General features: G+C 41.4%; 2 protein-coding genes and 2 long non-coding RNA genes across 5 annotated transcripts; 2 read left to right on the top strand and 2 right to left on the bottom strand.

Moving 5' to 3' along the window:
• Nucleotides 1–718: 718 nt before the first annotated feature.
• On the bottom strand, nucleotides 719–9291 carry LOC124483909 (tetraspanin-5). Its single transcript, XM_047044503.1, has 10 exons — nucleotides 8847–9291; nucleotides 7071–7121; nucleotides 5954–6100; nucleotides 5266–5436; nucleotides 4416–4541; nucleotides 3046–3093; nucleotides 2344–2460; nucleotides 2143–2204; nucleotides 1887–1941; nucleotides 719–1706 (listed from the first exon to the last, which is right to left on the bottom strand). The coding sequence occupies exons 1-9, from the start codon at nucleotides 8928–8930 to the stop codon at nucleotides 1929–1931; spliced, it is 819 nt and encodes a 272-aa protein (XP_046900459.1). The 5' UTR covers nucleotides 8931–9291; the 3' UTR covers nucleotides 719–1706; nucleotides 1887–1928.
• LOC124483939 lies at nucleotides 2679–6531 on the top strand. Its single transcript, XR_006957932.1, has 3 exons — nucleotides 2679–2825; nucleotides 5963–6067; nucleotides 6479–6531. It is a non-coding gene; the product is annotated as an uncharacterized LOC124483939 (long non-coding RNA).
• A 575-nt stretch (nucleotides 9292–9866) lies between the features above and the next one.
• LOC124483934 lies at nucleotides 9867–11563 on the top strand. The gene is made up of 2 exons (XR_006957927.1): nucleotides 9867–10515; nucleotides 10605–11563. It is a non-coding gene; the product is annotated as an uncharacterized LOC124483934 (long non-coding RNA).
• On the bottom strand, nucleotides 11440–22118 carry acer2 (alkaline ceramidase 2). Of its 2 annotated transcripts, XM_047044500.1 has the most exons (6): nucleotides 21753–22118; nucleotides 21216–21330; nucleotides 19174–19315; nucleotides 18282–18419; nucleotides 14865–15002; nucleotides 11440–14418 (listed from the first exon to the last, which is right to left on the bottom strand). In XM_047044500.1, the coding sequence occupies exons 1-6, from the start codon at nucleotides 21858–21860 to the stop codon at nucleotides 14232–14234; spliced, it is 828 nt and encodes a 275-aa protein (XP_046900456.1). In that variant the 5' UTR covers nucleotides 21861–22118; the 3' UTR covers nucleotides 11440–14231. The 2 variants fall into 2 exon arrangements, with proteins under 2 accessions (XP_046900456.1, XP_046900457.1); XM_047044501.1 differs by lacking the exons at nucleotides 21216–21330; nucleotides 21753–22118 and adding an exon at nucleotides 20823–21195.
• Between the last annotated feature and the right edge of the window lie 33 nt (nucleotides 22119–22151).

The following is a 22151-nucleotide window of genomic DNA, read 5'->3' as shown; positions in this document are numbered from 1 at the left end:
GCATTAAAGCAAACCCTTCAGGTTAACAAAAACCTATCACAGTCAAATTGGATACTATTGTTTTTCCATTTATATACAGTATAAAGTTATGTTTCCCCCACTATTACAGTTTGTTCTGAATATTGCAAATGAACATGTAACCTAATATGCGATCAGAGAATAATGAAGTCAGTAAGCGATTTTGTGCCAATTTGGAATAACTCTGTCATAAGACGTTTTGTACAAAGCACCAAACATTTATTCAGATATATTTACAAATTACTTTTCAGTTATTTACATGAAATAGAGAAGACATGAAATGAAAGAACATTACACATAGACCACACGTTATGGCACTGAGTGAAGATGGATGCTATTAGAGATTTCAGTGGAAATTACAGCATTGCCAGTCCGGTCAAGTGTATTGTTTTATACAAGGTTCACCTAGTTTGTATTATTTTGTGCCATTGACTTCAAATGCTTACAAGCTTAAGCCTAATGGTATACTGCCTCTATTGGCTACTTTACTGATCCAGATCAGTATTTAATGTATATTATTTAATCTATATTTAAAACATGCTCATCAGAGGAAGATGGTTTTTCTGGCTCAGTTCACTTTTTAAATTGGCTGGTGTCAGTCAATTTATAAATACCCAAAGAGCTGATGATGACATGTTCCAACAACAATAGGTTGGTAAAAATTTGACTACACCAAAGTACAACAAATAAGCACCAGATGTAGATTAAGTCGAGAGTTTTAATAACTCACCTCAGATTTAAAGACCATACACCAAAGAGTTAAATAATATGAATCTGGGTCACAATAAAACCAAAATACATTTCAAGGCCTTTGGGAATTTCTCAGATAAACCCTAACATGCCAATCCCACAGTTTCTGTAAAAAAAATGTTCAGAAGAGACTGGTCTACATTTGGCCAAGGTTTAAGAAACCTATCCTGTTAACTTTACATGACACAATGAACCCCATATAAAGCCTGCTACCGTGAACAGTAAACTGTATGACAAATCATACACTCTTTAAACACTTCATGTCATTTTTCTGTTTGTGATTATCAACTTCAAGAAACAGCATCCTTAAACATTATGCATTAGGTTTAAAAAAAAAAAGCAGAATATGTCTCTATAAATAAAATGAAAGGACAGTCCTTTAAGTTTTTAGGGTGTAACCTTTAAGTCCAATGTTGAATTGTCTTATTCCAATATAATATTGTCATTCAGTAACTGCTAAATTCAATGACAAATTCTACAAAGTGCAACTCAGCAAACCTGTCAATCTTAAGTAGGCTACTCTGTACAATAACTTACTTCATAACATTAAAGAAATACAGGTAGGAGACCCAATGCTGTTTCTATTGTTTCTAACAGGCATGCACTGCATTGTCAGAATCACTTCACAAAGAACAGACTTGGGTCAAATACAAAAATCGAATACTTTGACAGTATTTGAAAGTATATCTGAGTCGTATTTGGATTTTACTTCAAGGTAAATCCAGTGCACCCCATGTGTTTAACATATGTACTTGGCCCAAGTCTGCCTCACCACCCTTTGCGAGTAGCTTGACACCGCCGATGTGAAACATATAAAAACAACTCTTATAAAATGATTCTATACACATCACAGAGAAAGCAGACTTGTTCCTTCTGTACAGTTCCCAAGTGTCGACTACCGTGTTTCTCCCTTTGTAGATGCCCTCAAGACTTCAAAACTGCAACAGGTAAACACAGCACATCTTAATATCACAGACATTTCATTGAAAAGCTTATTATTTTTGTCTTTGTTATAGTTACTGGTCTAAAATTAAGGTGAGATAGGACGGTGAAAATGCTGAACCAGACTTCAGGATAATTAGAAATGTATGTATAGGATAATAACAGTGTAAAGTAACCTTAAGTATATCCTTCCGTTTTCCGAGATGAAACAGGGGACCTCAGGTAAACAAACTAAAAGAGAATACAAGTAGTTAATTAATTTTAAAACGATACAACATTCAATTGAAGGATTGCATTTTTATTCATGTCCACTATGTGGCACCCTTGCACTATATGATCTTGCATTCTTATGTCAGTGCCAAGGCACGGGATTGCTGTCGAGGGAGTTGCTGAAAATAAACTTTTCACACAAGCATTTGTAGTGCTTCTTACCAGCTCTCTCTCACTGCCTCGATGTCACTCACTAGATTTTGTGCTAGACAGATCCCAAAAATCTGAAAAGGGACAATCATGGGAATTTAAAAGAGGTTTGAATACATATCAATTGAACAAACTATAAGAGCCTACATAACATGACAAAATAACAATATTGACAACACAACTTGACATTTTACGTCCTGACATGTTCCGTACCTGAAGTAATGCTATTCCAATAAATATGCCTGCCACCACTGTCAGGTTGTCTTGAAGCCATTTTTCAAACTGAGGAACGCAGCCTTTTATGTAGATAAAAGTCCTCTGCTCCGAGTCCTAAGAACACACACACAAGCACGATTAAGGCTATAAGTAAAAAGAAATACAGCTATTCCTTCTTTTCTCTACCATGGCATATGGTCAAACCAAAAGGAGGGGAAGGAGTGGAGAGTTGAGACGGAGGTGGGGAAAGAATGGGAAGGGGGGGGGTATAAGTGTGAGAGGGTCTCTACCAAAACACATTGCTCAACCATGATTAATTGTGGGCAGCTATCTAAGCGAGCATGCCAGTTATTTCAAAGCAGAGTCTGGAGGACTAGGGATGTAGTGAAGGAGAGCCGTGGTGACTTGGGTGGGGTACAGTAGTGATGACCTCATGGAGCCAAAATGACCCAGTCAACTCTCGTCAGTTCCAGAATTTAGTGAGTAAAACAGCACTCTGTTATGGAAAATACTTTCCATGGTGATTTTGAAGTGCATGCCATAACCCCTTGTTATCTTCAAAGGTCCCCTATTGCAGAGTAGAGTAGAGCAGAAGAGTACAGTAGAGCAGAATAGAGTGCAGTATAGCTGTGAATCCCATAACCGAGGACGTTTCTTGTTTGGGAACACACTGTAAAACGTAAACACTGCCCGACTCACCGCTTTTGCCCGGATATCATAGCCGCACTGGGTGTTGATCACGTCCTCCTGTAAAAAGGCCAAGAGGAAGTTTCACATCGCCGTTGGCTTAATTGACTTAACACCAAACTGTTACACTCAGCACCTTCAAACTGAGAGCTGGAAGATCAACACTTTGGTCTCTGGGGGGGGACTTTCATTTAGTGTTCGCTTTAGTGCAATACAAGCTAGGATTACTGTTTCCAGTGCTTTTACACTAGTGCTCTTATGAGTGTTCCGATATGAATTGAAAGCAAGACACACACCATCTGGTGTTGATTGTGAGAGAGTAAAACTGTGCTCTGTTGCAACATCAACATCCTGAGAAAACCCTGCTTGTTTGGATTATTTGGTTTAACTTTTGAGCACAGTTTGTGATATACCTAATGTCACAAACAAACTGGTGCCCATAAGTTCCCATACACCAACATCAAGCCTGAGACACACTTATTAATAGACTGGACACTGTCTATTCATCCCTTTCCTGAATATAACTCCTAGATCAGACTTAAATGGTGCCCTCTTAACCACCAATAATGAAGACCAAGGTTTTTCTGCAGTAAAGATCAACTCTTATTCCTGATCATGAACACAGAGTATCGCAGTCTCTTGATATCAGCGACAGGGAGACATTATTTCTTGACCATGTGGAACACTGGACATCCTGGTTACTTGTTAATAATGTTCCTGACAGTCTCTGGGAGATCTGAGGACTGATGCTGCATTCCATTTGACATCCCCGAGTGTGGATTTCTGACCTAGTATCAAATGGAACCTCAAGTGGGAATTCAGAATCGTTAAGTCGGAGGAACCAAACTTAATTGAGTTCAACATCCAAGATGGCAGCAGCGCGTATCAAAAGTATTAGAAGATGTAGTTTGACTGTTTATTTGAGCAATTCTGTATATTTGTGTCTCATTAAAATTGTCGTAAGCACAAAAACGGTCGAACTGGTGCTTGCAATAGTGTATATTAGTAGTGTATACTCTTAACTCTCGTCTCGTTTTACAACTGATTCAATTGGGATTTTGTAAAGCGATAACCTCGGGTGTGACATAATTCCCAGTTCCGATGACAAATGGAACGCAGCATGAGCGTCCTGTTGGAGTCAAGCCATGTCCTTGATAAGAGTCACACTAGGACGGGCCCTCGGTAAGGACATGATTAGTGTATCTATTTTTTGCCCTAACCTCAAATGACATGTTCTAACTATCGAGGGACTGCTGTGAATTTGTCTATAATCATCTCAGATGTGGGCAGTCAGTGCTTCAGTCAGGGTTCACCGTGACCCGGAAAGAAATTCTCAACTATGAACTTTCTGCAGTGATTTGTGGGGGTAGAGGACAGCTTACCGCAGGGTCTTTGGTGCAGCAGGAAAATGGCACACCGCATTTCTCTCGGCTCGGGTTGGAGTCAGTACAGTTGAAGTAGATGTTCAGATTCCAGTCGTCCGCGCCAAAGGCTCCACAACACTCCCACTAAACAGAACACAACAAAACGGCCCCCCTGTTACCCATCCACATCCTGTTCAGATATTAACAACGTCTGGCCCCATGTGTGAACAACAGGCTCTAAACATGAACGAGTGTGGGTGTATCAGGGTTTCCTTATCTAGCCTGAAATTGCTCTATGGAGATTAGAGAACACTACTGGTCCTTGTTTGAGAGATGTGCGTCCCTTGGGAATTGTGGTGTCAACTGAAAAGTAATTTTCCACTTTGGAGCCCAAGCTCTGGGTACAATTCCCAAACAGTTTGGTATATTGGGCTGCTTCTCAGTATCTACAGAATGAAACCAATAGAATGAATCATGGGCTGAGGCATGATTTCTCCAGTTGAGCTCGAGGGAGAGTACATCTAGCTTTCAGTGTGTTTTATTTTCCCTTTAGGTGCTCTGTAAGTGACTGAGGAAATGAAAGGTTGATCGTAGCTAAAACAGCCAATCAACAAAACATTTGTTTTATATTTCTTTTTAAATCTCTTGATGTTATTATATAATTATTCTGTGAAATGTTATAGTCTGGCTTCAAAGCTCTAATGTGGCCTATAGAAATGGGCAAATGGAATGCATGTGAGTGCATGTGGAATAACCAACCTCCCAACCACAAAAGACTTATACATCCCAGTAAAGGCTGGAATGTCTTTTTTTTTTACACTAACAGAAGCCCATTCCAAAGCTTGAGCAGAAGTTAAATCTCTCGTACGTATTCCTGGGTGAAGTCGATGAGGTTCTGCAGGTCAATGTCATCTCGGTATGCCCTGATGTTATTGTTGATGAAGAAGTTGAGCTGGTCCTTGATCCAATCCTTGAAGACGAAGGCCAGAACCCCAGCAGTCAGCTCCAGGAAGAAGATGATCCCAAGGAAAACGGAAAACTGGAACCACAATTCGATTTTTGTAAAACTGTTTTTAAAAAGGTCAACAATATGTCAGAAAAAAAGTCTGAAAGCATTTCCTTGCATTATGCCTCCTCCTTCTGCAAGTTCCGTCTGCATAAAACAGACATGAAACTTGACCAACAGAAATGACATTGACACAGGTTACTGTTGGTGTTTTTTTGGGTTGTTATTCTTTCCAGCTACTCACATGATCTTTCCGTCCAAAAAACCTCTGTGCTGTAACCATGACAATGCTATGATGCGCATGGTCAATGAACTGAGAGCTTTCCCAGATGGTGTCTTACAGGCAGCCAAGCTAACAAGACTGAATCTTCTATTAAAACCACTTACTATTCTATACTATGTCTTCCAATTATTCGGTTTATAATATGATCACTCATATGCTCCTTTCAAAATATTAATGAATTGATTTCTGTTGATAAATGGATTTATGTAAGGGTGTAGGCTAGCCAAGGAAATACTACAATCAAATAATATATGTTTTTAAACGTACAAATTTCAGCAGGAAGGAGTTCTCCCTCAGTGCCCCGATGCAGCCAGCAAAGCCCAAGATGAACATGACCCCGCCCACCACCAGGAAGAGCCACACAGGGTCGAAACCCCCCAGGTCTGTGATGGAGGAGATGTTGGATAGCACACCCTAGAGGACCATGAGTCAGAGAGAGAGAATATATGAATGAAATATATAATGATAGGGAAAGAGAGAAAGAAAGAGAGAGAGGGTTAAAAAGCACTTGTGTTTGTCATTCATAATGCTTCTTTCATGCTAGCCACACTGTATTCTTCCCTGTAGAATGTTACTGAAAACACTAGGTACACACACACACACTGTAACCCACATGGCAGCTCTTCAATATGAGCCTAACATGAGGGGGTAGGATAAATACAGTCGATGTATGTGTCCTTATACGAGTCCTTCCCAGAGCCATTGTGAAAGGAAGGTTTTCCAGCAGGAAAGCCTGACATTCCTTTTAGACTGAGTAAAGACATGTGCTTTCACTCTGTCCTCTTTTTCCAGGAGTGAGAGCATGCAGACGGATGGGTGTGGACCACCATCGTTTAGAGAGAGGGGGGGGGGGGGGGGGGGGGGGGGGGGGGGGTTCCCACACAGGTAGAAGGAGAAGGATCTTGGTTATTGTCCTCCTGACATTTTGCTTTTTCAGAACAAGGAGACAATACATATTTGGGTGACAAGTGTGTGAGGTGATACTAGCCATGGGCACGTTAAGCTCTTATAGCTGTAACAAAACCCTGCCTGAAGAACTGAGAATGTATGCCTCTGGTACCACAACAAAGTCCAAGAAGAAGGCAGCTGACAATGACTTTTTACCTTAAAGACAAAGGGTATTCAATGTCATTGTTTCCCTTCCCACCTGTGTGGTTATCATAACATCCAGTTCACTCCCAGAGAACCCTTCCTTGTTTTATACTTAGGATTTACTGAAGTGTGTGTGTTCAGTGATGTGTACACAGGATTCAAAACAAAACTGTGACATCAAAAAGTAGCAACTTAGTTCAACACCTTGATTTACTTTCATGAAGGTGTGCAGTTGTTCTAAATAGGATGTTTGTTGTTTGATTTCTTTCTACATGACCAACAATCTGCTCACCTTTTCGCTCCATGCCCACAGCCCTATGCCCAGGAATGCCACTCCGAGTAACTGTAAAGAGAAAGACAGAGAGATACAAGATATTCAATAAATATACAGAAAATATAAAACAACCAATTTGTTGAGTCCAGACCAAACCATTTTTTCTAAAACATACTAACAACCATTTGACTTTTGGTTAAGAAAATGTATGGACTACAAGATATGTACCAAAGTCCCCTTTGTAGATGCAGGATGTTACAGTGCTAAGGACAAACACTGTATAAAATTGGAAGATTTCACTACCACTCGCCTAAATGCTAAATATTTCATATCAACCGTCAGAAATATACCGTCGACCTTTCCTGTGCTGGAGTTCATCTATAATCAGCCTGAAAGCACTGAAAGAAGGCGTCAAAGCTTTCCTCCAGCAGAAATACAGGTAGATCTTTCCAGAGAAGTTTGGTGTGAGAGAATATGACACCTTTGTTAAAGTTGTGCATTAGGAGGTGAATAATCCAGTGGTAAACATGACACATTACAAACACAGATGAAGAAACACATGAAAACTCTACTGAGTGGTAAAAAAAAAAAAAGCTTGTAAGTGTGTTCTCCCTTCCCGTTAGTTATGAAATCCAGTTTTTAGCTTTTGGCCCCACATTATTTTCAGTACTGTCATCTTTGCCCAAGTTCTAAATTCAGTATTTCCAAATCGCACCTTACAAATGCTAGACAAAGTAAATTGCTTCAAAAACTAATTCACATGAATGACTGTTACCATGACAACCTCCACATTCTCCTGAAATGAGCATCTTGGCCCAGAGAAGCACTGAGCAGATGCCATATGTAATAAAGGCCCTATTGGACTCTATCTCACTCAAAGGTAAATGCACAAAATCTGTATCATGTTAATGTTGACAGGTTTATATAAAGTGTATTTGACATATTTTGTTTTCATGTCCTATGCATATGACCTCTATTTTTGTTTAAGTCCAAATTCAGCACTTATTTCGGCCTTTTTGAGTTTGAATGGGTACATTCATATGACAGGTTGGAAGAGGGGGTGCAATCAAACAGGTGTCAGTGTGTTCCTGATAGCCTACTGAACCCACTTCACTTCATCTGAACTTCAGTTGGCATAGGGAACCTCTTATTCCTGTTTGACTTCGATGCAGCCTACCTGGCTGCAGCTCTATGGATTCTGACCCTGTCTGTCATATGAGATGACTGGGGGAGAGTTTTGCCTAAAGCGTCATGGACCACATAATTTGGTGGAGCACTGACAAATCCATACGATGACGAACCGAGAGGAGCCAACATCTAGGCCTAGGCTTTCGATAGAGATACACTGGGACCTGCATAGCCTACTGACTGCTCCGAGATGACAATACATTTATGACGTAATCACATACGGCCTCTGGATGAAAACGAGTGGGAAGGGGAAAAAGCCGATTATCATCTCTGAAGCACTTATGAAAAGAAAAAAACACATTTATGTTGGCCGTGACCGTTGAAACTGTGAAGGTCCACAAACAGCCGCATGATACCAGCGTGTCTTATTGTTTACACCCACTCATCATTGACGATTTATCTAAGACCTGCAAATGCGGGCACCCATGACCTGTTTGCGTTGCATTTTCTACCAAGTGCAGGTTGCGATGAACAAAAAATAACATATTGACAACACAACTATGACCACCGTAAATGCATGTCCTGTGAATGCCGCTTAAAATTGTCAACATCGAAACAAACCCAGGCCTTAAAAGTCTTGACAAACATCAGCGAGGTATCACTTACCCAAAATATAATATTGAATCCAAATATGAAATATTTGATGCAGCAGCTCACTTCGTGAGCCTTGAAATGCTTTCCTGACATCATTTGTACAATCTTACAAATGTATCCCACCAATATAAATCACATCTAACGGTCTGGGTTTGACAAATCGGTACCAAAATCCACCCTCTGCGCCTCAACAAGGAGAAATACTCCGGCAATTGTTCACCGTTTAATAACATCCAGCATCTTGCAGTCGTGTTGACATTGCTGCGGAATATCTGTTACTGTAGGCTGTCCTACTGACATTGAATTTCCGAACGTTTTTTGTTGTCGAAGCCTGCAGTTAAGGATAACGGATGAATAAATCCTACGAGCTGGACCAGATTAAAACCGTCCGTCTTCTATCTGGCCCCTGAACTAGGGTTTAGCCCTTATGTGATGGACCCAAGCGGGAGCCAATAGCAGTTTTTCTTGGCGTAGGAAGGACTTCCTCCAATATGGTGGGGCTACTAGCCGAGCAGTAGGCCACTACTAGCAGCGGTACGAAGAAAAGAAAACCCGGGTGCCCCTGCTGGTGTCCACACGCCACTGGCCCCGGCGAGCATGAGAAAAAGTGATAATAAATAGTCATATTTGTCAATGTCAATGAATGCCTGTTTATCCTTGTTTGTTTTCATGACGCTGTCACACCAGGCCAGTTTTGGGCTTTTCAAGATGCCAAATAATAGGTATAAACAAATTAATTACGAACATTGGGCCTCAAAGCTTTAGTTGAGGCTACAACAACTAAATAAAGCCATAATAGGTTACACGAGTAGTTGAAAAACACACAAAAAAAATTATAAATAGCCAACAGCTATAACCTACAAGAAAACTGCCATGCCGCTAACGGACAATCGAGCCAAAAAATCGTGATCAACCCTACTTCAGTTCCAAGTTGAGTAGTGTACAGTGTCAGGTTACCATAAAGTAGGCCTACATAGCCTAGCCTCCTTCAGTGGTTGATTAGTTGAACCCCAATCCAAGCAAACAAAAGGTTTGGCCTAATTGAACGGGTCGGAAACTCAAATGCTAGGCTTAACTCCTTTGAAAACAGGACACATTAGGAGAAATACTGCCTCAAACAGCTGGCTGAAGCAGCACCTTAGCTGCCAATTTGGACCACTTGGCCTGTCATCAAAGCCCACAAGAGCCATATATGTCTCACGCTCCAGCTTCATAAGTGAGGCAGTTTCTGTGTAACGAGCTGTTACAAGTTGCACGAGCAATGCATATGATCATTTTTGCAACTCTGATATTTTGCGTTCTGCAAACTGAAATATGCGGATACAGATTTCAGTCGACTTTTGGAAAGAAGTTTGAGGACTTGCAAGGCTTAAATGGTGGGCTTAGGGCAAGGACTGCACGTCACGAGGAAGGTGCAGGTTTTGAGCCTGGGAACCTGAAATGGCCAATAGAAGAGATGATAAATACATCGCGTAATGTTGCCGCGCGTCACGGACATCTACAAGTACAGACTAGCAACACACAAATCTCAAAAGCCGCCACCATTAACAATGTTCGACAGAATCAAGCTAAATCGTCTTGGATCAATTTCTTACAACGAAGACAGTCGGAAATCATGTCGATCTTTCCAATAAAAACGAACGAGGAACACGGGATGTGTCACGCGGTACCGTTCTCACAGGTAAGATCGTTTTCAAATACCGACAATGTAGCCTATATTGGGCGATGACAAGCAATTCAAGTAATTTAATCAAGTTATCTGATTTACAGAGGGTTCGTCATGAAGACTGCGAAACTCTGGTGCTTGGGAACAACTTTTGCTTTGGAAAATGCAATGCGTCAATCCCCGATGTAGGCCGTGCGTCTTGCGCGCAATGCTCACCTGTCACATTTACACGCAAATCTGTGCAGCTGAAATGTAAAGATAACACGCACATATTTACGGTAGTAAAGGTGGTAGAGGACTGTCATTGCGCGCTGAAGAATGAAAGGTATTCGCAGGACACTCATTCCCTGTTTGATCCTATGGGAAACTAGTCATGCTTCAATAGGCTGTTATATTTCCTTTGAGTGATATGTGCTTCCCTTTCGTGGAAAAAATCTATAATTTGCTTTCTTTTGAGACCGCAAGAAATACAGCAAATATTGCGTTTTTACGCATTACATCAGACAATATTTTGTAGTAGACCTATGCTAGTGGATTTACCTAGCCTTTTCTTACATAATCTATTTCAATGAGTTTGTATCAGTGGTAGCCTAAACAGTAGGTTTATTCAGTACATGGTCCCAGACATTTTTTTATTGAGATTAAGAAGCCTTGATTCCACGGTTTCAAATTTGTTTTGAAATAGCGCCATCCAATGGCTGTCCGTATAGATGCAGCAATGAAATAAAATGGTTCCCCTTGTCATGCACTACAATGGTGCCCTCTTGTGCCCAAGGTTGTATTCACAGCATGTACAGGACTGTACCTTCTCTTCAAATTCATACTTCACACTCATTACATCTAAAGCTGTCTGCATAAGATATTGTTTTTGTAACATAACAGGTAGGGAAAACTGAGATTAATATACAATTGGAAGTAAATAAACACCAAGACAGTAAATCATTTTGAATGTTGGCAGTTTTATTGCATATAAGTAAAATACTAAAATTATTAAATGTTTCACATTACAAATATTTGTCTAGAAAACGGGATAAATTATGAAAATAAATATTGTTGTGCAACTTGTTTGTATTGTCATTGCAGGCAGAGGCAGACTGAGAATAACCTCTTCACAGAATAGACTTCACTTTCAACTTGCAGATAAAAAAATGCTATCATCACACACACTTATGTTTAATATAGCATATAGCAATGAATCATTCCTGTCTCCTTTCAAAGTTTTCAGTAATCTATATATAATTGGATGAATCAGTCAGTTTGTCTAACGATTTCACCATTCCAATTATTTTGCACATAAGTGATTTCCCCAAAGATGTGTGCATTTGAACCGAGTCAGTGTCTCGGGAGATGTCTTCCTAAACCATCCTGGCACCTAAAGACTCTCGGCCTTCAGGACTGTGCACGAGAGCAGTGCTGAGTAGCAGGCTGCGCTTTGGCAAAGCTACAAAGCTGTGAAGGCATGACACACTGATGGGAGTCACCAGGTTAGCATCTGTGTGATGATGACCATGTTGGGCTGCTGCTCACCCTGCTTGTCACACACTGGCCCCGGATGCTTTTCCATCTTCCTCACATCTAATACAAATACCTGAAACCTATTTGAGAATCCCATTTTACAATGGTTGACAGTACAAATGTAATAATACCTCAGGAGCTTTGTTAAATATGCGTTCAGCAAAATAATACATTTTGGTTGTGCATTACTCTTTCTTAAAAAAATATATACTTTTTTGGCTATATGAAATACCTTAGATTACAAAACATATCACATCATTGGAGACAGTCTTGAAACAGGTGTTTCTTAGGTTTTTTTGGTGCTGCCTTTAAATGTTTATACCATGCAACTCAACTGCTTGCAAGCAAATTAGTTTCCCCAAGTGTAATAAAGTCCTCTTCTTTTACCCACAATCTCACTCCTAAAAGACTCACCCTAGTTCAACAATTTTCTACATGAACAGTATTAATCTAAGATGAAATGGCAATTTGTTAATACATGATAGTGTCTTGACAATGCATCCAATGACAATCCTTTCCTTTCAAACAGTAAAGCAGTACAACATTAACAATCCGTCCATGCTTTGACAACCGATCATCTCACTGAATGAGGTTCCTGGTGTTTGGAAAAAGACTAAGTTTCACAAAAATATGGTCATTTCTACAGTCTTTACCAACCAAACTCTGCACTCACACCGCTACTTAGAAACCATGCCATGCAAAACATAAAAAAGAAATAAAAACTGCAAACATTTTGGCACAAGTAACCATGACTTAACTGGGAATAGTGATGTCTGACATCTGCCTCAAAACCCCGATACATGTCAGTTATTAAACATCAGTCACCAGAGGATGTCTGATAGTAGACGTAGAATGACAAGTATTGAATCATGTCATCATGTTGAAATACTTTGGTTTTTGTTTGTTTTCCTAATAAAACTGTGTTTATGTGCAACTTTAAGAACCAGGCCACAGAGAGTGACAACCACAGAACATTCCAGTCTCCCAACATGGGGATGACTTAACCACGCATGGCAATTACACTGTCATCAAATAACATAGAAGATGACACCAACAGAAGAAACATACATTTCACCTATTTACTCATCATGCCTTTCACATAAAATATATATGTAATTGGTTATAATTTACTGTCATGATTAGCTGGGAATCAAACCACCCTTCAATAAACTGTTCTCCAGCTCAACCCGGTACCTGTGCCCTTGAGAATCTACATCTTGATGTCCCTAATATATTTGTACACATTTTTCCCTTTACATTTGGAGGACATACACAAAGACTCTAAACTCAATACAAATATGAGAAGATAACTGAAGTAATACTTTACAGACATTCTCTCAAAGTGCTTTTATAACACTGTCCTTAAAATTATTTAGGTGTGCTGTAAACGAAATAGAGCACAAAAGCCAGGACCAAGAACTCTGTTTTGCAAATTCTGGTCATTTGGATCGATGAAGCCTATTCAGGTAGTTAGAAATGACCTTTTTTTATTAGTGTTTAGTAGTTTCCTTACAAACATATTCAAAATAGCTTGTCCATCATTTGTTTAGGGCATTGTAAAACTAGGCATGAGGTTAAGAGCTTAGCTTTCATAATCTTATTTGTATATCTCAGTGCCTCATTGCTTTGTTTGACATAATTTCACAATGGCCTAGCTGAGTACCTACACTTCCCCACACTGGACATTTCAAATATGTTTATAAGGACGTGTGAAGCCATCTGAGGAGGTTCTTTATTGAAAGACCCATTATCAGTCATTGCAAAAGCACCAATTTAGCCAATTTAACACTGATACGAGTGATGTATAAATGTTTTCAAAATACAAGTGTTAATCACCCCTTGAAACTGCCTGGCATAACGCCTGCATGATGCACCGTGCTGATTCAAACCCCATTCTGGCAGGATCTTTGGGCCCTCAAGGCCCCGCGGGGGTTGCATCTGAGTCCCCTGGGCAGACGCATATTGTAAAGAGGTCTAGATGTGTAAACCTTAACCCTGAATCTGTCTCGTAATGGATGGAAGAGAGAAGAAAAGGGAATGTCGTCTGGAGACTCGCCCGCCCCCACTTTTGATTCATACTTCATTTAGAGAAACCCTGAACAACCAACTCCACCAATGTAAAAACCCCACCCGGCCATGCTTTGGGCACACACCAAGCAGACACCTGCACTTGAGGGAAGATTGGATGTGGAAAGCACGGGCAGCAGGAACAAGACCTATGTGACCTTGACTGAAGACTTCTTGTTGACACACAGCAGGGTGATGTAGGGCACCCCGATGAAGGCCCATCTTTCGTTGGGCCAGAACATGATGACGGGACCCCGCTCTGGTGCCTCGGTCGCCACGTCAAAGTAGGCAAAACACACACAGCCCAGGTAGGACGCCAGGCAGATGAGGATGTGCCTGAGGAAAGAGCAGGGAGACCATAAGGCACCCAGTAGATACCCAGTAAATACCCAGTAGATACCCAATAGATACCCAGTAGATAGCCAGTAGATAGCCAGTAGATACCCAGTAGATACCCAATAGATACCCAGTAGATACCCAGTAGACACCAAGACAACATCTACACAGATCTCTGTGAAATGCCACAATAACAAAGTAATCATCAAGAGACAAGACAGCCACGCCTAAGGAAACAGTTAGTGATTAGCTAACCCAAACCCTGTGTGAAAATACTCAAACTGCATTTTCTTGTGGCCCAGTTGAGCTGCTTTGCAGCCCTTTTAAGGCCCTCAACATAAGGGTTTTGACCTTCTCTGAACAAGTTTACCACAAGGAGACCGTCATCAAGTCTCTCCGAACCCACAGGGTATAACCCTCAGCACGAGGGGGCATCACAAACGTACCAAGCGCAGTGCAGGTAGGGGAAGTTGACGTAGGACCACATCTCACAGAAGATCCTGTCGCTGATCCAGCAGAGCAGAGCCAGCGCCCACCAGATGCCTGAGATCAGACCCAGCTTGAAGACACGCGGGTTGTCACACCTACAGGGACCAGATGCACCAGTCACGGAAGCGCATGCACAGGCACACAAACACACCTACACACATATGCACAGACATACAGTGCCCTCCAAAAGTATTGGAACAGTGAGGCCAATTCCTTTATTTTTGCTGTAGACTGAAAACATTTGGGCTTGACATCAAACGATGAATGTGAAACCAGAGATCAACGTTTCAGCTTTTATTTCCAGGTATTTACATCAGGATCTAATGCACAAATTAGAAATTATCACCTTTTTGTTCGAACCCACCCATTTGTCACGTGAGCAAAAGTATTGGAACATGTGACTGACAGGTGTGTTTTGTTGCCCAGGTGTGTCCTATTACATACATTATTCAATCAATAAATACCACTGAATGTCTACACTCAGGTTCAGATTGGGTAAGATAGGTTTTGTCTATGCAGACTGTATTCAGAGGTGAAAACAACATGAAAACCAGAGCGCTGTCTTTGGGTGAAAAACAAGCAATTGTGAGTCTTAGAGAAGATGGAAAATCAATCAGAGCCATTGCAGAAACATTGGCCATAGCCAGTACAACCATTTGGAATGTCCTGAAGAAGAAGAAAACTACTGGTGTACTAAGTAACAGACGTCGAACAGGTAGACCAAGGAAAACATCAGCAGTTGATGACAGAAACATTGTGAGAGCTGTAAAGAAAGACCCTAAAACAACTGTTAGTGAGATCAGCAACAACCTCCAGATGGCAGGAGTGAAGGTATCACTATCTACTGTTTGCAGAAGACTTCATGAACAAAAGTACAAGGGCTACACCAGAAGATGCAAACCACTCATTAGCAAGAAGAATAGGAAGGCCAGGCTGGAATTTGCCAAAAAGTACAGAGATGAACCTCAAAAATTCTGGGACAAAGTTTTATGGACTGATGAGACAAAGATTAACTTTTACCAAAGTGATGGAAAGGCTAAAGTTTGGAGAAAGAAAGGAACTGCTCATGATCCCAAACACACAAGCTCATCTGTGAAACACGGTGGAGGTAATGTCATGGCTTGGGCTTGCATGGCTTCTTCTGGGACGGGCTCATTAATCTTCATTGAAGATGTAACACATGATGGCAGCAGCAAAATGAACTCGGAAGTCTACAGAAACATTTTGTCTGCCAATTTAAGGAAAGATGCAACCAAACTGATTGGCAGAGCCTTCATCATGCAGCAAGATAACGACCCAAAACACACTGCCAAAACAACAAAGGAGTTCATCAGGGGCAAGAAATGGAAGGTGTTAGACTGGCCAAGTCAATCTCCAGACTTAAACCCTATAGAGCATGCATTTTACCTGCTTAAGAGGAGACTGAAGGGAGGAACCCCACAAAACAAACAACAACTGAAAGAGGCTGCAGTGAAAGCCTGGGAAAGCATCAAAAAGGAAGAATGCAAAAGTTTGGTGACGTCAATGGGTCACAGACTTGCTGCAGTTATTGAAAGCAAAGGATTTGCAACTAAATATTAAGTCTTATTCACTTAAATATGTTTTAAGTATTTCTGTTCCAATACTTTTGATCACATGACAAATGGGTGGATTCAAACAAAATGTGATATTTTCTTAGTTGTGCATCAGATCCTGATGTAAATACCTGGAAATAAAAGCTGAAACGTTGATCTCTGGTCTCACGTTCATTATTTGATGTCAAGCCCAAATGTTTTCAGTCTACAGCAAAAATAAAGGAATTCGCCTCACTGTTCCAATACTTTTGGAGGGCACTGTACACAGTCACATGTGCATGCTAGTTATCTAACCAGGCCTCTTTGGATAAAGTGTGTTTGCATGTATTGTAAATGTTAGCGTGTGAGTGTGTTTACGTTCATATATCTTTAATGGATGTGCGCAGTATAGTGAGGGGGTAATCTACCATGAGAAGCCGTGCCTACATTTGGCCTTCCATCAAGGACGAAGAACTTGGCAACCAAATGATAAGCACACACACAAGTGAGAGGAAGTGCAGAAATAGAGATATGGAGAGCATGTCACATGGTCCACAGGAAGGAAATAGAGAATACCAAGAGCTGTGACATCAGTATATAATGTGGTAACAGAGTACAGGCCTGCAACGTTCATTTGCCACAAGTCTTTGAGCTTTCGTGCCCGTAAAGGCCACACATGATGGTAGACCACTTTTCCCATCAAAATTGTATTTACCAAACGTCAGCTCCTGTTAGCCCTTCCAGGACAAAATAGAGAGTTTTATGTTGATGTCTTCTCCAAAAATCTCTTCAATGGGGAGGTTAAACTAAATTGTTCAAGAGATTGCTCTATTTTCAAGAGATATTGTTGAAGTTTTACCATTACCGTTTGCTCCAGTCACTCTTGCACACACCACCCCTCCAAACCCCCACCCCCTTAGTGTCTCCTCCAGAGGCATTGTTAGACATCAAACTCTACTGGGGCAAAGGCCCCTATTCATATCCCTTTTTTTTCTTTCAAGCTTGCTGCGCACAATGGACTACTAGGCTATAGAAACTCCCCTTGCTTAAACCCCCTATACAACAGTTAGGGGACACAAGTTTGATATCAGCTTTGGCAGGGACATCAATAGTTAATGCGAATGCACACTTTTTTCGCATTCATTTGAGTGCAAATACTGTTTTTTTGAGCTTCATGTAATATTGTTTTGTAGTCAAATATGATGATTGGTAGGCCTATCATTAAGAAACTTTCTTTACTTTTGTAATGTTTTCTTAGCCTACCTTAATTCTGTGTGCCGAGTCCGACACCTGGACGTCTGTGTGCGTGCTGCAGTGGCTATTTGGCAAGCTCAGAAGAGCGCGCTGACATGGAATTCTGCGGGCATCGGTTTGTGTTTTCGATTAAACTGCTTTGATTTGTGTTGATTGGGATACTGCGTTTATTTTTTCCAGGATTATCAACCTATATTAATGCACTGACTAATAAAGTAAATTGTTAAAACTCAACCTTTAGATTTCAATGGGGCACAGCAGATTTATGCTGGGGCACGTGCCCCAGTAAAAATGATTTATTGACGCCTTTGGTCCCATCTGACAGCTGGCAAGACAGGGAGATGCCTAGAGAGCTTGTTATCACACAAATACAGAAACATGCTATTCGGAGCCTCTCTCCCTATTTACGATGTCATTCGGATCCTATCTTCAGGAGTTCTCAGCCTCACCTCATCGTCATGGAAAGCATGAATGTCAATGACCTTGTCTCACAGTGGGAGGGAGGAAATGAATGTAAAACTACATTAGTTTAAAGGTGTGTGTGTGTGTTGGTGTGCATGAACTCACCTTCTAAGCTCAGTGATGAGCAGAACAGTACAGGGGATGCCCAGAGTCATAAGTGACACTGAGTTGACAATAGGCTTAACGAAGGCCAGACCAGTGGTGATCCCAGACAAGATTCCTATCACCACTTTGAACCTTGTCCTGGAAGAGAAAAATGAAGAAAAAACATCTTACACAACAGAGACCAATCAGGGATGTGTATGTTCCGTCCAACACAAGCACGCTTTGGCAAATCCTGAAGACTTTGACATGCTGCATGAAACTGGCTTCAGTTCCTTCACAGGGCCAGATGACAGCGGGGTGACAGACAGGATAACTTGGTGACAATGGAAACTAGTGCACAAGCATAGGGACAGCTCCTACTGGTGTCAGCTGTCTTCTGATGAAGCTATTAATAAACACACGCATACCATTAAGCACATGACCCGGCGCTGTGGCCCTCGGAGACTTCAACAAATGGTCAAAAGTGGGAAATGTGTCAGAGTAGCAGGAAGCACATACTTACTGAGTCACTTAAACTCTTTTATTTTAACACAGGCTAAAGAAGTATTTTAACCAGGAATTTGCTTTCAGTTCATTGCTAGGTTGCTACCATTTTATTCTGAATACTGTATATACATATAAAATAGTGACTATCTTGTAGAAAACTAACCCTAACTGAAGCATGTTCACATGATGCCACATGTGACTCATGTTCCTGTAATTGTAAATGGTCAACACAACAGGGAAGGAACAAAAGGTAATTCTGAAAACCGAACAAAACACAAAAAGGATTTGTAAGGGGTTGTGTGCACTGATAGCTGGCTTGAACAGAGAAGCAGATTCTGAATGACCCACCATGGATGCCCTCCAAAGTACAAACACCTAAACTAGTAGTCCTCTTTGGGCCACTCACCTGTCCTTCCGGAACATTCTAGGGAGGTATCTCTTAGGAAACCACATGGCGATGGCACACATCAGCACCCACAGGATAGCCAGCTCATCCAGCATCTGACCCAGGAAGCTCAGGGTGGCATGGAAGTATGTGGAGCCAATACCTGAGTGAGTCAGAGAGACGGGGGGTGGGGGGCGAGTGTGTGTGGGAGGGGGGGAGGGGAAGAAAGATAGAGAGACGATAAGTAAGCAATTCAAATGCATATTTGAATATGTGAATATGTGACCAGAAGACATAAAGTGACCAGCTTCAGACAGACAGAAGTAGCCATCATCTTTGCTGTGCACCTGTGCCAACCACTATTGGACGACAGGTGGAGTGGCCTTTGTTGATAAGAGAGACAAAGTCAAATCTATGCTTGTTGAAGAAATGACCGTCATGACCACTAATCATAAAGACAAATATACGTTCTCATTGTTGCTCTGGCAAAACATGTAAACATCTCCGTCTTGCAAAATCTAATTTAATCTGATTAGAGGCAGGATGTTTTTCAATTGAGGTCAATATGAAAGAGAGGAAAAGTTCACAAAGTTCTTCAAGGGGAGGGAAACTATGCACACATTCATCAAAAACAACCACAATAGGAAATCTGCTGACTCTTAATAACACTTAACAGCTAAGGGTGCTTGCCAAACAAAGGAACACACTGTGCACAAGGAGGCCTTTTCCTAGTTCTATACTCTGAAACTGTTGGTCAAATTATCTGCTCATAACACCGCTTTCGTAAGAGTATTTTGTACTTTCCGGGTGAGCATCAACATCCAGTGGGCTGTTGTCAAAGACCAACTTTTATTAAATGTATTATAACTTGGCCAAGATGCACTTCTGTAACTCCACGGTATCATAACGTGCTGACCTTTAATGGAATGTTGCTTTGCTAGCATTCCTTAGCAGTGGAAGGGTGCAATCAACTTTGGACAGTCAAACAAAACCCTGCCCATTTGCACTCTGGAACAGAGTTGTGTTCTCGAACGCCTCTTGAACAAATTAGGTTTCAGCGAACACCATATCACTCTGTCCTATCTCCACAGACAGAGGAAAGGGAAGGAGCTAGGGGCTGGCTAAAGGTTGTTGTTGTTGTAGTGAGAAGGCCTGGGGTTAGATTAGATACAGCGTTGTTTTTCCCCCCAGCCAGGTCAGAGGTCATCTGTGCTCTAGCTCGACTGTATTAGGAGTGGGGGAAGTGACGTGGCAGAGCTTCTCACTGTCTCACCACCAGGGCCTCGAGTCCTCCAGCTCGGCGACCTCTGGGCCAATGTCTTTGCATCCATTATCAGACAGCAGTCACACAGGGGATAGGCCACCACAGAACTCAGCTGGCACGCCGCACCTTCTAAAGTGGGTCTGTGTCCACCTATCCCTTAGCAGGGAAAGCCTATAATAAAACTATAATGTAAGCAACAGAGACCAATAGGGCCTATGTTCATCGCTACATGTTCTATAGGGTGAATACCTAAAAATACATTTGGGAACTCAACAATAACATCCGCCGATAAACTGGTGGAAATGAAAAGCATAACTAGCAGTGCTTAGAATGTCTAGGCCTTGATGTTCAACAGAGAGGATGTAGCTACTGGCAGTTCATAGCAGGAGCCGCCTCTGTACATTACTTGTCTCTCTGAGTCTCATCTGAGGTTGCCCTGGGGACCAAAAGTTCTGGGAGTTGTCTCCTTGGAGTTTCCTTATCACTGCTGATTCTGCAAGACGCCTAGAGGCCTTATTTTCACACACAAAAAATGCCACAGTAAGAAGCCACAATGATTGAGCATACATTCAAACTGTTACATGGGCTCAGTGTGTTTTTTTCCACGTGCCCTTTTTGACTAATTTAGACAAGCCATATAGTGTTATCTGGGCTGTCAAGAAAAACTTGTCCTAATTGTCGGGTGAGTACGTTTAAAAGACAACAGTACACAATGATGAGTAGAGAGGTCTGCTCTGCAGTTGCCACAAAGCATGGCTGAGGTGCATAAGTAAGAGTCCATGCGCAGCAAGCAACTTACCAACAACAACCAGCAGAATCCAAATGAGATATATTCCACTGTTGAAATGTGTTGCATATTGACGGAACAAGCACATTAATATAGGCGGTAAAACAAAAAATAAGATGTTGCTGATCTGAAATGATAAACAAAATTATAAATATATATATTTAAAGGAAAATTAAAAGTGAGCAGGTTTCAGGCAAAAGGACCGTTTGTCCAAAATGCAAATGCAGCCCACACCCAAAATCAAATGTTTTTGTAGCAATGTAAATAAGTACTATGACCTGACACTAGACCAGTGCTCGTAAGCCTGTCCTTGTTGTTGACCTACTGTCTAATTCTGTGAGAGTGAACTGTGAGATAGAACATCCATTAAGTTCGCATGTTGCATATTAATTAATAACAAAGCGGTGCGATGCATGAGCAAGGCTAGCATCTGGACCGTTGTCTCAAAGATAGATAGCAATAGTGGTCTATCAACAAAACATATGAAAACATTAGCTAGCGAGAAAAACGTTTCAAATTCGGAAACATAAGCTGAGAACTGTCACCGACCGTGTTATAAAACTCTGCAATACTTGGGTAAATCATGTAGTTCCCTTCACACCAGTCCACATCGGAGCTGCCAGCCTGCAACTGGTCCCAAAAAATAAGATCTGTCATGTCTCGACTAGTCTACAGTTATTTATTTCGATGGACAGTGCGGACAGCAGCAGCCGTCACTGTACAGTGCAGTTGCAGTCGATGGACGAGAAACCGTCAACTGTAGGTCACTAACAGATTAATTACTGGATGTATGTTTCGAGAGCCGACGTATAGAATAACTACGACGAGGTGCTATACTAAACTCATCTACTTTAAATCGCATTGTACGACACGTTCAAGCCTATGGCTGAGCACAAGAGTGACAGGCGTGCGCTGTAATCTTTGGTACCATGTGGTCAACGCATGCGC

Source organism: Hypomesus transpacificus, chromosome 22 (genome assembly GCF_021917145.1).
Source record: "Hypomesus transpacificus isolate Combined female chromosome 22, fHypTra1, whole genome shotgun sequence".
NCBI lineage: Eukaryota > Metazoa > Chordata > Actinopteri > Osmeriformes > Osmeridae > Hypomesus > Hypomesus transpacificus.
The sequence above is the reverse complement of the archived record's forward strand: the minus strand, read 5'-3'. Positions and strand labels throughout refer to the sequence as shown.

Excerpts from the sequence above, each read along its gene's own strand:
- LOC124483909 (XM_047044503.1), bottom strand. The coding sequence starts at position 8,930 with ATGATGTCAGGAAAGCATTTCAAGGCTCACGAAGTGAGCTGCTGCATC. Across the intron at positions 4,542-5,265 it reads TCGACTTCACCCAGGAATAC|TGGGAGTGTTGTGGAGCCTT; the intron begins GTACGAGAGATT and ends TGTTCTGTTTAG. Across the intron at positions 2,205-2,343 it reads TTGGAATAGCATTACTTCAG|ATTTTTGGGATCTGTCTAGC; the intron begins GTACGGAACATG and ends GTCCCTTTTCAG.
- acer2 (XM_047044500.1), bottom strand. The coding sequence starts at position 21,860 with ATGACAGATCTTATTTTTTGGGACCAGTTGCAGGCTGGCAGCTCCGAT. Across the intron at positions 21,331-21,752 it reads TTGCAGAGTTTTATAACACG|ATCAGCAACATCTTATTTTT; the intron begins GTCGGTGACAGT and ends TTATCATTTCAG. Across the intron at positions 15,003-18,281 it reads CTCATCACTGAGCTTAGAAG|GTGTGACAACCCGCGTGTCT; the intron begins GTGAGTTCATGC and ends TGGTCCCTGTAG.